We start from the raw sequence: 19243 nt of genomic DNA, 5'->3' as shown, positions 1-19243 counted from the left end.
TCAAGGAGAGTGGCCTTCAGAGCAGGAGTGGAGTCCTCTGGCTCCCATGGAGGAACGGGGTCCTTGGAGGGGAGGTGTTGGTGATTGGCAGTGGAGGTTGGGAGGGGAGTGTCCGCAGGTGAAGACTGGATCTGTGTCAGGCTCCAACATCGAGAACCAAGACATGAAGCCAGATCAACCACTGCCAGAACAAGCCCAAAGGGAGACAGGAGCCCACTGATTCACCAGTGAGTGTTCCACTGGCCTGGGAAGCCTTCCTGGGGATCAGCGGCAGAGGTGGGGAAGTGTCAGGGAACAGTGGTAGCATTTGGGAGGTCTTAGTGATCAGTGGTGGTGTCAGGGGATCAGTGGCGGCCAGCACTTTTTTTTTGGTGAGAATGAAACATTATTTTGATGCTTAAAAAGCCTTCCCTTGTAATTTGTTGTTGTTTAAACATTGATACAAATGATTTACTATAGCTACTGGGCTGATTTTTTAAAAATGACTGGTGCTCCAAAAGATTCAGTTATCCAAAATAGGTCCAGTCCAAAACATTTTGGATAATCGGAGTACTCTAATTACAATGGAAATATTATAAAAAGGTAAAAATAAAAATATTGTGAGGTGGAAAGGGAATCAGTAAGATGACAGATTAGAGAAGCATAACTGAAATTGTAGTCATTAAGGATTGCACCTCATTAAGGGATAAGGTATGAATGTCTTTTTCCAGTTTTGTGAATTTCAAATAAAATGGGTGAAAATGAATCTTCTTTACAATACCAATAATGCCCAAAGCTTCAAAAAGTACTACAATGCAGTTGGCACAATATTCTGTATCTCTAATTCAATAATTTATGCATTTTACTGTTTAAGAATTCTTAATTCACAAGTTGTTAAAATTTGCCTTGAAAATGCTCATTTCCAAATCAGAATCATGATTTTAATATAGTTATATCAACATTGCTCTGTTCTTTTTTATCATTTAGTACAAAGATAATTAGTTGTAGAATAAACAATGCTGCTTTGCCTAGAATAAAGAGGTATATGTTCAATGGTAAAGCTAAATTAAAGAGAAACTCACTCTCCCACACCCCAGCATTTGGTTCCAGTAGTAGATTTTTCCATTATTCAAGAAAAAAGTTTAAAAAAAATGATGGAAGCTCTAATATTCATGTTGCCACTATAACACACATGTATATGAGTGGCATGCTTTAAAGAATACCACCAGTCAAGGATAAGTGGAGCTTTAACAAAGCTGGTATGCAGCTTCTGTAAGTAATTAGGGAAGCTAACAGAATGTTTATATTTACTGTGATGGGAGGTGAATAAACATTATGTTTTAGATTTGTTGGGCAACAGTACAACCACATTCATGGAGTTCTGTGTAAAAAAAAAAGTTTTATTTAAGGAAGCATGTTGATATTTAGAAGCAGTCCAGAGAAGATTTATTAAACTAATATCTGGAAGGAGAAGATTATTCTAGGAGAAAGGTTGGACTGAGTGGGCCTGTATCCATTGGAGTATCAACGGAGAAAAAAGACTTAATGAATCATACAAGATTCCAAGGGAGTCCTGAAAGGGTGGATTCAGAAAGCACGTTATCCTTTGTGGGAGCATCTGAATGTTATTGTTTACAAATAAAGAATTGCTCATTTAAGACATAGATAAGGCATTTATTTTCTCTATAAGATGCTTGTGAATCTTTAAAGTATTCCTCATTAAAGGAGGGTGGGAGCAAAGTCTTTAAATATTCTTAAGGCAGAGGTACGCAGATAAGCAAGGAGTGAAAAGTTATTGTGGTTAGACAGGAATGTAGAGTTGAGATTCAGTCACATCTGCCATGTTGTCCAAGAGAGGCCCAAGAGGACAAATGTGCAGCTCCCTCAGTGTCGACTCATGTGGATAGGGTGGTGAAGAAGTTATTTGTATACATGCCTTCAATGTCCAGAGTACTGAGTACAAATGTTGGGAGATAATGATACAGGTTTTCCAAGGCATGAGTCAGACCATACCTCGAGTACTGCATACAGTTCTAGTCACCTAGATATAGGAAGGATGTCAATAAATTTGAAAGTGTGCAGGAGAAATTCACCAGGATGGGCTGGGACTCAAGTGTTGAGCTGTAGGGAAAGGTTAGAATAGGCTGGGTCTTCATTCCCAGGGGCATAGGAGGCTGAGATGACCTGATAGAGGTATATAAAATCAAGGACATTGATAAAATGAATACTCAGTCTTTTACCCAGGTTAGATGATTCTAGAGCTAGACAGCATAGGTTTAAGATTGGAAGGGAGTGACTTAAGAGGAACCAGAGGGGTAATTTTTTTCACTCCAGGGTAATCATCATCTGGAAAAGCTGCCAGAGGAAGAGAGAGAATTAGGTTCAAAAGGCAAGTGGACAAATGTGTGGATAAGGTTGGTTTAAAAGGATATGAACCAGATGTAGGTTGATGGGACTAGCCCAGGATGCCAACTTGGATGGCATGGAGGAGTTGAGCCAAAGGCCTTTTCCTTATTGTATGACTCTATGATCATACTAAATTGCAGACTAAGCTTAAGAGGCCAGCTGGTCTACTTCAATTCCTGATTTGTGTGTTCATTTGTAATTTACTCTGGAAGAAACACTCCATCATGTCCATGTACGTGATACAATGAGATCATCCTTCTTTGTTCAGCATTTTTTTTAATAACAACTTTAGTGATATAGCACAGAAACAGGCCCTTCTGGCCCATGAGCCCCCACTGTCCAAATACACCCAGGCAACCAATTAGCCTACTAACTCTGTACATCTTTGAATTGAAGGATGATTGGAGCACCCAGAGGAAACCCACACAGGTCATGGGTAGAACATACAAAAACCTTACAGACAGTGGTGGATTAGTACCCAGGTAGCAGTGACTATAATAGCATTACACTAACCATTCCACCCAGTTCTTCAGTCACTGGTCTGGCAGTCAGATTTTAGTGTCTACTCCAACAGATGATAAACTGAAGATTATTCTCACCAACTTCAGGAGAGGGGTTAGTGAAGTAAAGGTGGTTGGAAAGAAATTGTTTTGAGAAAGGAGGACCAATGAAAGGGGAATTTGGAAAGGACATAGGGTGGGTGGTGTAAGAGAGGTGAGGATTAGGAAGAAGGCATGGACAATAATTGTGTTTATTTGTCCACATGAGGAGGCAGTCGGAATATACTTGCAGCAGAGAAAGGTCTCCAGTTATAATGGACTTCCTTGCTGTTGGACCTCAATCTCCCAAGTCCATTTGATGGCTAGTGTGCAAGAGGTATCTCTGGTTAAAATAAATCATATTGGGGCATCGTCCACTTTTTAAAATACTGAAATAGCCATAGTGGATGTTTAAGGAGAAGGATACTGAAACTGATTTAACAATAAAATTCCCAAGTCTGAACAATATAAAGTCAGACTCACACCATATGTAAAGGGAGTCAATGAGTGCTCAGTTGAGATTATATATGTATCCAATGCCGAACAAGATTTAGAAACTTACATTGAGGTTCTATGGGAACTCTGTGCTTCAAGACACACACACCAAACAGCGAGGAGTGCAGTTCTGTCCCTCTTGAACTTAGTCTGTCAGGCAATCACGGTATTGCAATATCTTCCTTGAACTGATTTTGTAACTATTATTAACGGTAACACATCATAACTGTAGCCACCTGCAGATACTGCCCACAATACTTCACAATGAAGTACAAGTACATAGACTGTCGAACAATCCTCAGTACATCCAAGTAGCTTCCCTAGATGGAGGGGAGGGGCTGATTTGTTTTTTTTATTGTTTGGCAAACAGTAAAGAAAAACCTCCCACCACCTGCTTATATTAGGCATCAATCAGCTCCAAATTCGTAGAATTTGTTCGTAAATATATCATGAAGTTGTGATTACAAGGTTTGTCAAGATTCATGGTGATGGATGTCTATCCAGAATGGCTCAGCACCATTTCATCTTCTGCAGAAGTATAGTTCCTTGTTTTTAGAAAGCATTTCTTGCAGTGGAAATATCTGATGTTTTCAAGATTTGGATTGTTGGATCTGCAACGAAATTGTGCCTTTGTAACGATCAACATCCAGGACACTACTATTTCCAGAGACCAGCGCTCTCCACCTGTAACCTTTCATCTCTCCGCTCCAAGCCCAGCTGGCATCCCTTTCACTAGCAATCTCTGACTAAAAAACAGTTAAGTGTATTGAACCTAGTTTCCATCCCTCAAGCGTAGCAGTTAGTGCAACGCTGTTACCGCGCCAGCAACCTTGGAACGAATCCGACGCTGTCTGTAAGGTGTACATTCTCCCTGTGACTTATGTGGGTTTTCCCTGGGTGCTCTGGTTTCCTCCAAAAATGCATGGGATTGTAGAATAATTGGGTGTCATTGGGCTACACAGGCTTCAGTGGTCAGAAGTGGCTTCTACCATGTTGTAAATAAAGAGTTAAAAAAATTTTGCTGTTGATCCAGACTTTGAGTTCAGGAGGTCGGTGTGAGTGATGACTGGCATATTTCCAAATGTGTGGAGAAGGGTTGACAAGTTTTACTTTGCCTCTATTGGCTCAACATTTATAGTCCTTTATTATTTTCTGCCCTCTTGAAAAGCCCCAAATGGTTGGATTTAAAAAATATCAGACTGATCACGACTCAACGATGTTGCTCTTGGAAGTAGCAAAGATCCTCTTGCACTATGACCATGAATCGTTCTCTTACTACAAACTCAAATCAGTATTAATCACTCCCAGTCAGGATGCTGCTGCTGCAGCCATCCTGCTTTGCTTTGGACCCCAAATGAATACACGTTCTATCATGCCTTTGGAAGAATGAATGACATACACAGAGCATAACCACCATTTTCTACTGTTCATCAATTCAATGCAATCAATTATCAATAGATCAAGGGTAAGTGACAGTAAAAACACAAAATGCTGGAGAAACTCAGCAGTTAAACTGTCCTTTATGTCGCAAAGACTGAGAAACACAACTGACATTTTGGGCTTGAGCCCTTTATCAAAGTATGATGACCTGTAGTAGATGCTTAAAATGCTTTACACCCAGTTTCCCACTATTCTCACTGCTGTAAGGGTGGGAAGTGCAGAATCCAATTTGGGAACAGATTATTTATTGGTTTTCTATGGAAATAAGCTGCGTCAGTGTTATTGGTTGAGAGACGTATATTGGTCAAGATCCCTCTTGGCCATTTATGAAATCATGTGAATTTTACATGTACTACAGAGTTTACCTGCTGAGTTTCTCTAGCATTTTGTGTTTTTACTTCAGCCACGGTGTCCATAGACTTTCGCATTTTACTTCCCAAGGGGAAATGACAAGCTGCCAGTCACTCTCCGAATAATTGGGGCGTCTTAACAGGGACGAGTGATCTGGGTAAAGCTCCTTCACAACTATGAGTCTTTTTAAAAATTTTCTCCATTGTCGACACACTAACTAAATTTGATGCTCATAATGAATTTATAAATATCACCTTAACAGTTGTAGTCAAGTACTTTTGACAGAGAAACTTCCTCACATTTACCTTGGGCTGATACTTAATGCTGCAATACAAACTAAATAATTCAGTTATGGTAGCATGGTCTTGTTTAAAATGTTGGATATTTTATACCTTGGCTCTGCTTGCAAAATCTGATGGGCTAGGAGGCAGTGACAGCAAAAGATGAAGTGGGGACACAGAAACATAACAGAAGCCCAGAAGCAGGGGTGGAAATAGGGAGAGAAAGCCAGCACCCCCTTCCCTAAGCTAGGGAGCCTGAAGACAAAACATTTTTATGAGGAGCTTCTCACAGCCTCACAAATTCTTAAAAATGCTTTACATCCAGTTTCCCACTATTTTCACTGCTGTAAAGGTGGGAAGTACAGAATCCAATTTGGGAACAGTTTATTCATTGGTTTTCTGTGGAAATAGGCTGCGTCAATGTTATTGGTTGAGAGACATATATTGGTCAAGATCCCTCTTGGCCATTTATGAAATGATATGAATTTTACATCTACTACAGAACACAGATGGGCCTCAGTTTAATAGCTAGAAGATTCAAGAATCCTTTATTGTCATGTAATAAAAGCAGGTGTAATATTGTAAGAAATTAACTTTAGTCTGCCAACAAAGATTTGCCATCAGCACAAATTGCCCAGCACCCCTTACAGTCATAGAAAGAGAAACAAAAGAGAGACACTGAGAGCCTCTGCAACTACACAGCTTCAATCCAAACCATCAGCAACCCGAGCTCCAGATCCAAACATCAGACATGATCAGGACCTCTTCAGCACCCTCGGCACTCTCTCACATCCCAGTTCCAATATCTGGTAGTCCTTCAGCCAATTTCGAGCCAGTCTCCAACAATGTTCAGCCTGGTGCGAGTCCTTTGACCACAATCACCAACAGCCCGCAGCCTGCATGGGTTTCTTGCCTCAAGTCACCAACAGCTTGCTGCCACAGAGCCCATCACTAGTCCGCCACATGGTCACCATCCCATGGGGGGTCATCTCCTTTGCTTCTCCTTCTCAAACGGGGATTGTCTCCCAATTTTCTGGTGCCCTGCACCAGTCCTCTGCTTCTCCAGAACCAGTAACCTCTCGAGGGTGCTGCCAAACACAGGCACTGCCATCTTGGTCACAGGATCCTTTAACAAGCCGTTTAAAGCCTGGACGGATCTGGTCATTGGACTGGGGAGGAGCGCTGCTTCTCCTCGCTCTCCAAGGGTTCGCACCAGTGGCAATGCTGCCATTGCAGCAGCTCTGGCAGAGCCACCATTTTTTTTGTGTAGGTCCAGCGCAAATGTAGGTCATTCAGCTACAAGAAAGATTCAAATCGTTCTGCACCAGAAGCATTATTGTGTATTTCATGCTCTGGTTTCTCAAATGATTCTTCACCCCTTGAGTCCTGCTTTGAGAATGAAAAATGCCATCAACGAGCCAATACTAAAACCACAAGAAGCTAAAGAAGTGGCTATTTAACTGAAATACATGCAGTTAATTACCTTTATGAAAAGTCCATGTATTATTGAATGGATAAACTAACCAGTTAAGACAGAGAGGTGGTGCTTTAGAAGAGAATATGGAGACAAGTTTCATTTGCTAAGTCTGAAGAATGTTTGTATTTCTACTGATCATGTTCAGAGGCTAATGTCAGAACATCTCTCAAGAGGGAGAACTCTCGCAAGGTATCAGTGAACCTGGCAGGGTACTGAAAATCTGTGCCAACCAATTAGCTGGAGTACTCATGGAGATCATCAATCTCTCACTGAAGAGAGATTGTAGGTAGGTTCCTACCTACTTCAAAAGGATTTCAATTGTTCTGGTGCCCAAGAGCAGCACAGTTGGCATAATGGAAGGCGCAATGCGTTTACAGCACCAGTGGTCTGGTCTGAACTGAGGTTCAACTCCAGCGTTGTCTGTAAGGGGCCCCCGGATCCACCACGTGTCTGCATGGGTTTCTCTGGATGCTACAGTTTCCTCTCATAATTCAAAAAATGTACCAGGAATGTAGGTTAATGGGGTGTAAACTGGGCAGCACGTATTATGGGATGAAATGACCCGTTACCGTGCTGTATATCTAAATTTTTAAAAAATTAAGAGAATAGAGTGAGCTGCTTCAATAACTATCGCCCAGTAGCACTAACTTCTACTGTGATGAAATGCTTTGAGAGCTTGGTCATGGCCAGAATTAACTCGTGTCTAAGCAAAGACCTGGACCCACTGCAATTTGCCTCACACCACAATCATTCGACAGTACATGCAATCTCATTGGCTCTCCACTCAGCCCTGATCACCTGGACAACAGTAACATGTACATCAAGCTGCATTTCATTGATTACAGCTCAGCTTTCAACACCATCATCCCCCTCAGTCAACAAGCTTCAAAGACCTCGGCTTCTAATCTCCCTCTGCAACTGGATCCCTGACTTCCTCATTGGAAGACGATAGCCAATGCGGATCGGTAACAACATCTCACTTTTACTGACAATCAACACAGATGCTCCTCAAGGAGGCGAGCTTAGCCCACTGTTCTACTCTCTCTACACCCATGACTGTGTGGGTAGTCAATTCAAATGCCACCTACAAATTTACCATGACACCATGGTAGTCGGCAGAATCACAGATGGCAATGAGAAAGCATAGAGGAGTGAGAAAGATCAACTGGTTGAGTAGTGTCCCAAAAAATCTTGCACTCAATTCCACTATAAGTATGGAGTTGATTGTGGACTTCAGGAAGGGGAAGCCAAGAGTATACAAACCAGTCCTCATCAAGGTGTCAGCAGCTGAGAGGGAAAGAAACATCAAATTCCTAGGTGTTAACGTTTGTGGAGATCAATCTTGAGGCCATCCTGTCGATGCAGTAATGAAGAAGGTTCGTCAGCAGCTCTATTTCATAAGGACTTTGAGAAGATATCGTAAGTCATTAAGACCCTTGTAAATTTCTAAAGGTGTACTGTGGAGACTATTCCGACTGATTGCATCACTGCCTGGTATAGAGATGCCAATGCACAAGATAGGACCAGGCTGCAGAGGGTTGTAACATGATTAGCACCATCATAGGCATTACTTTTCACTTCCTAAAGACATCTTTAACAGCCAGTGCCTCAAGAAAGCAGCTTCTCCTATCAAGGTCCCTCAGCACCCAGGCTTTTCCCTTTCTCACTGCTACCACCAGGAAGGAGGTACAAGAGCCGAAAGACACAAGTTACAAAAACAGCTTCTTTCCTTCCACCAACAGATTTCTAAAAGGACAATGAATCTATGGACACTACCTTGCCTTTTTCTCTCTTTTTTTGCACTAGTTATTTCTTTTTAATCTTCCATTTACAGATTGTAGTTTTGCACTTTATTCTGCACAATCCTGCTGCTGCAAAACAACAAATTCAATAACATGTTCATGACAATAAACCTGATTCTAATTCTCATCAAAAAAAATCTGGATGATATCCAGTGCCAATTATCATTATGCAATTCAAGTGCATTTTAGATCTAAGTTATTAAATTTTTAGATGAATCTGCACTATATAAACAGAGGAGATATTTTCAGGGCTTTTTTTTTTAAGTCTTACAATTTGAAATCTGTGTAATGGCATTTAAATGCCAAGGTACTGACGCAAAAAAAATTACCCATTGAAAAATGCGTAATAAGATTTTAAAATAAAATAACTATCATGGTGTTTTGCTCTTAAATTGAGTGATGTTCAATTCTGAAATGAAATACAGTATTCTGAAACTGTCACGTATCTATTATTCTATTGATACTTTTCAATCTTTTTAATCAATATCACATGTTGAGTTTCTTCTTTCATATGTAGATTTAGGAACTAGCATTTATAAAGAATGTCTGATTTTCCTCCATAACTATGGAAAGTAATATCTATCTAAGGAGCTCCTTCCTCCCTACTGCATGAGAAAGAGGCTGCATGAGGGAAAAGTGATGAATATTGTTTTATAAAACCTGCAGCTGCAAGAAAACTAAACTTTGAAAAATTAGAATGTCCAATAATCAGGTAGGAATATTCAAAACCAAAGACAAAATAGATTGAAAATTGCTGAGAAAAATAATTCTGATTATAATGAGATGTGAAAATGACAGTTTTTCATTTGTTAATACCACTTCAGGTTTAATAGAAAGTAACCAATCTGGAAAATTGGTACAGCCACAAAGTCTCCACCTCTGATGTTCTGTTCTTATGGCATTAGCAAACATGGCTTGGGAATATGGAAGATATATGCTACCTTAAAATGTCCAGGAAACTTCACATAGGTAATTGGCTTAATTACTTATCAGCTGAGCACAATTATTTCCAACAGTAGTCAAAAACATCTTTCATGATGCTGTCAGCCGCTATGAGAGGGCTAACATTTCCGATAGTGCCACTGAATTCTGAACTTTTGGAGTGCTAAGTATTCGAACCCCAGCATTGCATAATCGGGTTTGGTTTAGTCATTTACAATCGCAATGAAACCTGCCTGGCAGTATTTATAGCCCGTTCTTAATTGTCTTAAGTGCAATAAAAAGAACAAAACAACAGCCCAGGGTGGGTTTGCAGGCTCTCTTGTCTAGTTGTTTTTAAAATAACGAAAAACCTTGAAACAAAGGAGCAGGACCCCTTCAAAGCTGCTCCGCCATTCAATACGATTATGAGATTCCACCTCCATGCCAAAATGCCACTCTGTTCCCTTACCATTTGTTACTTTTTGTCTAGCCATCGACTTATTTCTTAATCAGTAATTTGCCTCCAGAGGCTTCCTAGCAGGTGATATGACAGGACCACCACTCTCTGGATGAAGACATTTCCCCTCACCTCACCCTGGAATGTCTCACCCCTATCATGAGACTGTGACTCCTGATTCAGGAGTATCCACCTTCACTCCAGCCTGTCAAAATGTTGCGCTTTTTCATGCAATCGATTATTTTGTTGAACAAACTTTCAGAGTATGTAACGTGTCAAAGGGCACAGGAAAGACTGCAGATGCTAGAAACAAAAAAAAACAATCTGCCAAAGGAACTCACTGGGAGAATGATCGACGTTTCGGGTCAGAACCCTTGCAGGTGCATTTGTGCCAACCCGTTGGTGGCCGACAATCGTAGGAGTGAGTTAACTTGTTCTTTCCTGTACCTGGCAAATGAAGGCCTTGTTCTTAGGCAATGAATGGAACACATCTCCACCCACTCGCTCTGCAGTTAACAGGAACGCTCATGAGAGCGAGTGGACGGGTCAGACCTCTCAGGAGTGAGAGAAGCGTGATGTTTCGGATCGGCGCCTTCTCTGATCTTTCATGGGACGGAACCATTGGAACCTGAAACGTTTGCAGATTCTTTCTCTCTGGACACGTCCCGTTTAGACGTCAGATTTCCAGTATCAGAAATATTTTACTTTTTAAAATATATCATTCCCCTTCTACCAGATTAAACGGGTTAGTGCCGCTCATTTATTGACGGTTAATTGGGCATCTCAACCAGGCTTCGGCGGTCTATACCCCACTCATTTGATAGCCCACGGTCGCTAGAAATGCCCAGCGGTGACAGCATCACATGTTATTCATCCTCGAAATAAATATTAAATTATTATAGTACTCAAATGAACTCCCTCGCATTTATTAAAGTTTCCGACTTCTTAAATCGCACAAGGCATGGTACACGCTGCATGGACCGTGTCGGTTCGCCTCTTAGGAAAATAGAACTTCGGTCGCAGCGTGGAGGAACGCACCGTCCCACAACCACAAAAGTTGGACTGAAGACCACCTCAATGCCGCGCACGCCCCTCTCCCTTCCGCCTCTTTTGGGCTCCGAAGTACCCCCTTCCCGCCTGCTCTCCTCCTCACCTCTGTCTCCATTCCGCCCAGAGCCAGCCAAGAACAGAATACAGGCGTGAGATTATACATTAGTCGGGTAGTAACCCGAAGTCAATTATCATTGTCCGGGATAGTCTGACTTTATTAAATACTTTGCTTCGTCTTCTAATATTAGCACATGATGGTTTAAAGCTCCTAAGTTTGATAGTAACAGCTTCGATGGGAATACACGCTGTTGGTATTGAATGTGAAAACTCACCTTGGAGACATGACGCTTTTAAAAAAAATCTGGTGCTAAAGGATTGAGTTTGCATTTACAAAATGTAACTAAAATACTTTTTTTTTTAAAATCACAGTTAAACATTCGACCATTACCTAAAAAGTTTATTTACATGATTGGAACTCAAACTGGCGCGATGTGATACCATTCAATGGTACTTCACATAACGAAGGCATGGACGGCAAGACGGGGCGGTTTAGCTCAATCCGCCACCTTCGGCGAATTATAGGTGTTCTACTCGACTCATTCAGTTCCTATCACAGAAGAAATGAGGATTTATTTTCAGTTCAAGGCAGCCGTCCATCGGAATTAAACCAATAACTATTAACAATGTATCTAGTCCTGAAAGGTTCTGTAAATGTCCGAAACACTTCGGACTTGAATGAAAAGTCATTTAAGAATACCGTAAACACTTGACTCATCGCACTGCTTGAGCTTGGTTAAGTAACCATTGACACTGTTAAAGCAATTGCCAATTTAATATGAAAACACATTCCCATCTCGGAAATAAGAAAAAAAATGGGAGCAACGGAACTCATCACCTTTAGATGCCACTGCCCGAAATGTGCTTTTCCGAAAATTTTGAATGAAAGGTGTTTCAATAACGTTATTTAAGGAAAACTGGATGTGGAACAGTCTTGGCTGCAAAATACATCGTATTTAGTCAATAACAGTATTTGCCTTCCACTTAAAGGATTAAAGATTTCCGCAATGCATAACGTGTAATTTTAAATGTGGTTTATTTTTAGTTGTGTTAATGCTAGACGTATTGGAAGCTTCGTAAAACAATATCCTATCATCGTCCAAGAAATTCAGAAAGTTGAGAAATTAATAACTAAATTGTTTTAAACCATTGGATTTAGTTCCTGGAAGCTATTTTTCTGAATGAACATTTAAAAAAAAATCCTAATATTCATGTAATGGTTCTAACTACAAATAATACATCTGAATACATTTGCCATTTTGCTCTCTTTGTGAAGATTGATGCTTAGTTTTAAAGTAACTATGAATAGGAAGGTCCCAATTCAACAATAATTGAACTAAGCACACAATCAACTTACTAAACCTCTGCCAGTCCGATTAAAGAGTTACTGTTTTAGTAAAAATATAGTTACCTGAATTTCCCGCGCGTGATATACAATGATCAGACCAAGCAGAATGATGGTAGAAAGGCTAATAAGGCATTTTAGAGCTAATGAATATAGAGATCCCTGTAAGATAAAAAGAAATACATTTGAGTGTTGATGAACATTGATGGGAAATTAAACTTTAAATAAGAGATATGACGTCTATTATCTAAGCGTGCATTACACAATGTAAAGTTAAACACAGATCAACTTTTAGAATAAGCATTTAAAAATTAATGTCCTTGTTACTGCTAACATGAAAGTCCAGCGCAGTTGCTCAAAAGAAATGTACTACAAGTTGGAGACAAGTCAACTGCATTAAGCCAAAAAGGATCCCCCCAAAGTGCCAGAGAGTGAGTACAAATCAGTTATGGTATTTTGCTTACCTTCTGATAAGCCCCCCACGCAAGTTCCGTCTCAATGACCATGACTACAATCCCAAACATGCCAAAGATCAAAGCATAGTCGCTCAATCGTTTCCTTTTCTCAAACAAAGCTCTTCGATGTCCCAGTTTGTAGCCAATGTTATTGTTTTTCTTTTTACTCGATTTATTGTTATTCCCACCGTTTCCTCCTCCGCCACTCCCTCCATAAGACACAGCCGTGGTGGAGTTGTTTTGCTCCGGCTTCGAAACGACGATCTCCGGGGCGACGGTGGTGAAGATGGGTTGAAGAGGCTGCGATTCCGAGTCCAGTTCGTGCAGGTTCCTCCTGGACGAACTCAGGTTGCTGAGCGGCCGCATTACGCCGCCGTTGTACCGACAACTGCTCATGGCTATTTCGGTGAAGGGGTTGCTTTCCCTGCGGCTGCTGGTGGGGCTGGGTTGCCGGTGCTGGTGGGGATGGCGAGAAGAGCTGGCATGACTAGCGGAGGAAGGAGAGAGCTCGCTGACGTTGAGCTGGCTGCCTTGCCGGGAGGAGGAGGAGAGGGGAGAATTGGTCCTGAAAGTGACCGGCGAGGAATTACACCGCAGCCAGTTGTCGCCGGCACCAGTGACACGCGGGCAGTTGCATCTGATCCATTCGTGCGGCTGCTCGTCTTGCTGGTGATGCTGCTGCTCCTGGGTAAAATCGTGAAACTGCAATGGGGTTTCCATGTCAGAGCTGTTAAAGCCGCAGGATCGGGTTGTGCACCTTGCGCAATGCGTTATGGTACGGATGGGGAAATCCTGGCGCGAAGACGGGCCCATTCCGGCTCCTGTAGAATCCAAGCAACGCGTCCGATTGGCCGGGCGAACCAAAACAATCGGCATGACGTAATGTGGAGGAAAAAGAAGCGCGCGTTCCAATGAGACCCACAGTCAATCGTGTGGTTAAAGGGGCCGGGTGTCCTGTGCCCCTCCAGGGCTGACTGCACCGCCTCATCCAAAGCACCGCAGGCTTCGGGCAAAGCGGGGGAGTGGGCTTCGGGCCCCAATAACTGGAGTCAAATGCAGCAGCACCCGTACGAAGGAGGATTGTTAACGAGCTAATTTCAAAGAAGGAACATGCTCCTCTTGTTCGTTCCAGTTGACAAGAGATTCGGGAAATAGTTTTCTGCCAAACTCTTTGGGTGCAGGCAGGACGATCACTGGAGCCGGTTGCAAAGCCTTCATTCCGCCCTGACTTCGGCGATTCCTGCGGAAGACAACAGGTTCCGAAGAATATTAGAGGGAAATAAAGCGCCACGCAAACATGCCAAATGCATCTGATATTTCCCGCGGTGATTTTGCGGAAATAAACTCGAAAAATTGGGTGGCGAAGCCAGATTTTATGAATTAATGCATCAAGTCTGAACTGTTGTATTTAAAAGAGATTTGATCCATTAGGAAATGTTGCACCCTAGCTATAATTCCAAAGTAGTCACATGTCCAAGACAGGCATGAATTGTTATTGAACTAGAATGACATAATATTAGAAACCAACTTGTGTGGCATACATTTTGTGTCTGTGGGTGTCATTATTTTAATCTTTCATAATTCCCATGTTTTTGAATATCCTAACAGAAAACATTCAATTTGTCTATTGGATTTCCAGTCAAAAGACACTTCCAGGTTTATAGCCAATAAATCTTACATTAAATTTCTCTTGTCTTCTTTCGTTTATAAAATAGAGCATTATCCCACTTAAAACTGCTGAACGAATGATGACTGGGGGAGAAAAAATCAATTTAGTGATCTCCAGAAGTGTGCTGGAAAGGGCCAGCTAGCACAAACCTTGGGTGCCATTAAGTAATTGAATTATTCACCAGTATTAGATTTCCTGATAAAGTATTCAGCGTCACCGCCAGGATCGCAACAGGCAACTGCTTTTAAGTTTTTGCAATGAATGACATAGAATAATTAATTTAAGCAGGGAACCCTTTCTGTTATGGCGGAGCCAGAGAACCGATAAGATCTTCAATATTGAACCGAAGCACCGTAGTTATTATAGGTAAATGATATTTTACCACATGGAAATTGACTCTTATAATGAATTAATTAGCTAAAGCAAATCAACGGTGTATTTCGCTTTTATGTAACTCTGCTAAGTATTTAATATTTACCAGCCTTTTGAAAGCTATGTAATTAAACATGTTATTTCGCTAATTTAATACATTTTTATTAGTGAACCATAAGGATCCATATTATCTCAACTAATTAAACCTGTTGTCACTTCTAAAGGCTGTGTGTTATAAATCAGTCGAACAATGTTGTTCTTGTTTAGTTGGTCTTCGAATCCTTTAATCTTTCTTATGTTTCCTTCGTTCCCACCTATTTTTGAACAATCAACTATTAAAATGTTTTTTGTCTTGCCCCATGATGGTGTAAAACACTCATAGAAGTGGGCTCCCTGTAAAGAAAAATGTTATGAATCGATTTCAGTAAACAGATACAATAGATCAAGCTGTTCTCGTGTTCTGTTCCGTATTTAACTGCCACTAAATGTTTAATAATGCAACGCCTATTAAGAATATCAAGTAACTCAATCGTGGGTAGTGGAGACTACTTCAAGCTTCGCAAGTTAACATAGAACCTGAGACGCAAACCAATGACGAAATGACACTAGGTGGCGGCAGTCTCCACACTAATTTTCAATGGGCTGGGCAGGGCCACATATAACAGTATCAGACCGTGCCTCGAGACAAGTTGCTGAAGTTATGGTCTTAATTTCTGCTTGCTTCGCTCTTTTCGAATCGCATCAGTTTTCCAAGTGAATTGCTTACTTTGATCATGGCCATGCATCTCACCCCATCTCCCAACCTATCGCTTGATGTACAGTTGAAAATAGGTTCAAAACGTGCATTACAAGTGTTTCCTGATGGGAAAATGCAAGAATGTTTCTATACAGTGCTGCTTATGGACATTGAGGGCTGGTTTTGTGAAAATGTCATATTTTCATAAAATTAACATGAAATTTAACGACTCTTTCCATGCAAGTTTTAAAAAAATCATTAATTCAATTAATACAACAAATAGCAAGTTACATTTTTAAATGGTTTCCTCGTCAACCGGAGGAATGTGAAAGGGATGGTGGATGAAGGGATGACCTTCAGTTGATTGTCAAGGGGAGGTCGCATGATCTGGACCACCCCTAATGTGGATAAATCACAGTAATTTGAACTGGGAAGGGGGGAGGGGGGGTGGTATTATTTTACATGGGGTTTCCTTGCAAAGCACGATTAGTACTCTCAGCCATACTCAAAAACGTGATCCTGGGTTAATGCTTTAAATTGCAGCAAAACACTTACTTTAATGGTGACTATACCGAAAAAGATAAAACAATGACTATTTGTAATGGACAGTAGATATGTACTGTAATCCTTGCACCAGATGGTAGCATAAATGATGACTTAAATTATGACCTAAATATGTGATAGAAAACACAAAGAAAAAAGGATTTGGGAAAAGTTCGCATCACCATTCAGGGAATGCAAAGATACTTCCACTTAACAGCATATTCTACAAGGAGTCGTTCCATGACTTTTACTGTTGCTGTGAAGTTCCACTGGCAAAATAATATACAAGTGTGAAATATTGAAATGAATATCCAAGGGAATTGCTGAATATTATTATGGTTCCCAGTGCTATCTAAATTGATGAGATGTGTCATTGTGACATCTTATGACACAATATTAAAATAGCCCCAATGATGTATTACACACCATTACACACTATGATGCATTATGGACTCCCTGCTAAATTCCAGATTTAGTTCTTCTGCTAATTGCTGGGATATTTACCCTGCAATGCAGCTTTCCATTGACACATCACAAATGCCGTCATATGTGTTGTAATATTAGGACAAATAATGGAGAGGTGCACGAGCAATTCAAATTTCATCCTAATCACTTAAATCTTCAGCAGTACTGCTCTTTTAATTAGTCTGTTCACAATGTCTGTTAATTCCATACATTCCTGGGCTTTATTTTTACAGATGTGATTGATTTGGATCTTTCCCAATTTATTTGAATTAATTCTTGTGAAGCTGAGTATTTTATTAATATTCAGAACTTGCAACAGGTTTCCAAATAATTGCTCCAAAATTATATGTTATATTTGAGGAAGTGATACTGGTTGAGGTACAACTACACTCAGAACTACAAAGTAAAACAATTTGACATCTTATATTGATGGGTATTTAATCTGCTATCATTTGGTAGCACTCTTGCCTCTGTATCTGAAAGATTTAGCTTCCACTATCACACATGAACAGAAAGAATTAGGAAGATGTTTCATTATAGAACTGAGGGAGTGCTACAATGTTTAAGTCATTGAACGAAGCAGCGGTGGAGGTAAAAAAAACAAAGAAGAGATGGAAAACTTGTTTTTATATAAAAATTTACATTTTTGTATAAATATCAGAAATGATACAAAGCTCAAAACTCTTATAACACTGGGCATAATATGAAAATATTAGGAATGTCATAATATTGCGTAGTGGTAAATTTTCTTCCAGTTACTCGGTGCATTGACATTACTACAAATTGTTCTCTCTCTCTCTCTCTCGAGGGTTTTTTTTAAAATCTATGTTACGTTCAAGTTTTCCCATGGAATAACACAATAGCAATGTGGAGGTGCAGAATGGAATTGGTATCCCAACTTTACATTCATCTCAATATATGTACTTATCATTCACTGCAAATGGAAATGTCAAGAAATATTGTGAATACCCAGTAAAATTAGATGGCTTACAGAATAATTTCACTAGTGTGCATAGATATGATTCTGTCAGCATATTAACATTCTATCTTTTAGGTAATATCTGATAAAAAATGCAGTAATCATTGAAGGAGGAGTGGAGCACCCAGAGGAAACCCACACAGGGCATGGGTAGAACATACAAAAACCTTACAGACAGTTGTGGATTAGTACCCAGGTAGCAGTGACTATAATAGCATTACACTAACCATTCCACCCAGTTCTTCAGTCACTGGTCTGGCAGTCAGATTTTAGTGTCTACTCAACAGATGATAAACTGAAGATTATTCTCACCAACTTCAGGAGAGGGGTTAGTAAAGTAAAGGTGGTTGGAAAGAAATTGTTTTGAGAAAGGAGGACCAATGAAAGGGGAATTTGGAAAGGACATAGGGTGGGTGGTGTAAGAGAGGTGAGGATTAGGAAGAAGGCATGGACAATAATTGTGTTTATTTGTCCACATGAGGAGGCAGTCGGAATATACTTGCAGCAGAGAAGGGTCTCCAGTTATAATGGACTTCCTTGCTGTTGGACCTCAATCTCCCAAGTCCATTTGATAGCTCGTGTGCAAGAGGTATCTCTGGTTAAAATAAATCATATTGGGGCATCGTCCACTTTTTAAAATACTGAAATAGCCACAGTGGATGTTTAAGGAGAAGGATACTGAAACTGATTTAACAATATAAGTCTGAACAATATAAAGTCAGACTCACACCATATGTAAAGGGAGACAATGAGTACTCAGTTGAGATTATATATGTATTATATATGTTCTTTATTATAAATTCCTATGCCTGCATTTTGATAAATATTAAGTAATTTTTTGTGCTGTAATTACCTTGTTGTAGCATTGGGGTTTCTCATTGTTAAACTACACAATTCACTTGAAAACTGTCACTGATTTGAAGAAACAACAGAGCCACTGTGAGCCTCAGTAGGAAAAGAATAGCAAGGAAACTAGCTTCAAAGTAATGAAATACCTAGTGAAGTCTTTTGTTCAAGATACTGGTCAATGTAAGAAAAAAAATTCATGGTAATTTACTAATAGCAACTTCTGCGAGACCTACAAAACCACTAGAGAAGCCATCACTGAAATAGTTGTCTATAGTGCATTATTGAAAATCCACTAATAGAAATAGAGGAAATAATAACTGAGAGTGATGGGCTTTAAGAATGAGGTAACGAATCTGTATTTGCCAAACAGACTATATTATCTCCGGAAGTGAACAAAAGTAGTGGCTCTGCTGGAGCTGGAGCTGCTGTAATGGTCGCACTGTCACTGGCTTGGACCCGGGAGAGCAGAGAGCAGAGATACCGTGCTGCTCTGCAAGGTTCTACTGCCCGGACTTAAGGTGGACAGTGCCACACAGGCTGTTAAAGGAGCTAATGGTGTTTTTATTTTAATCCTG

At 40.4% G+C, this 19243-nt stretch overlaps 1 protein-coding gene across 2 annotated transcripts in view; it reads right to left on the bottom strand.

Annotated features, from left to right (window-relative positions):
- LOC138760432 (small conductance calcium-activated potassium channel protein 2-like) overlaps positions 1-13931 on the bottom strand; it is a 136586-nt gene extending 122655 nt beyond the window's left edge. Inside the window, exons 1-2 of one of the 2 annotated variants that reach the window (XM_069931019.1) lie at positions 13065-13931; positions 12667-12762 (exon numbers count right to left, since the gene is read on the bottom strand). In XM_069931019.1, coding sequence (XP_069787120.1) covers positions 12667-12762; positions 13065-13931 — 963 coding nt within the window. The remainder of the gene's footprint in view (positions 1-12666; positions 12763-13064) is intronic. The other variant, XM_069931027.1, reaches the window with a different exon arrangement.
- Between the last annotated feature and the right edge of the window lie 5312 nt (positions 13932-19243).

This window comes from Narcine bancroftii, chromosome 1 (assembly GCF_036971445.1).
Source record: "Narcine bancroftii isolate sNarBan1 chromosome 1, sNarBan1.hap1, whole genome shotgun sequence".
Lineage (NCBI taxonomy): Eukaryota > Metazoa > Chordata > Chondrichthyes > Torpediniformes > Narcinidae > Narcine > Narcine bancroftii.
This window is presented reverse-complemented; position numbering and strand designations above follow the sequence as displayed.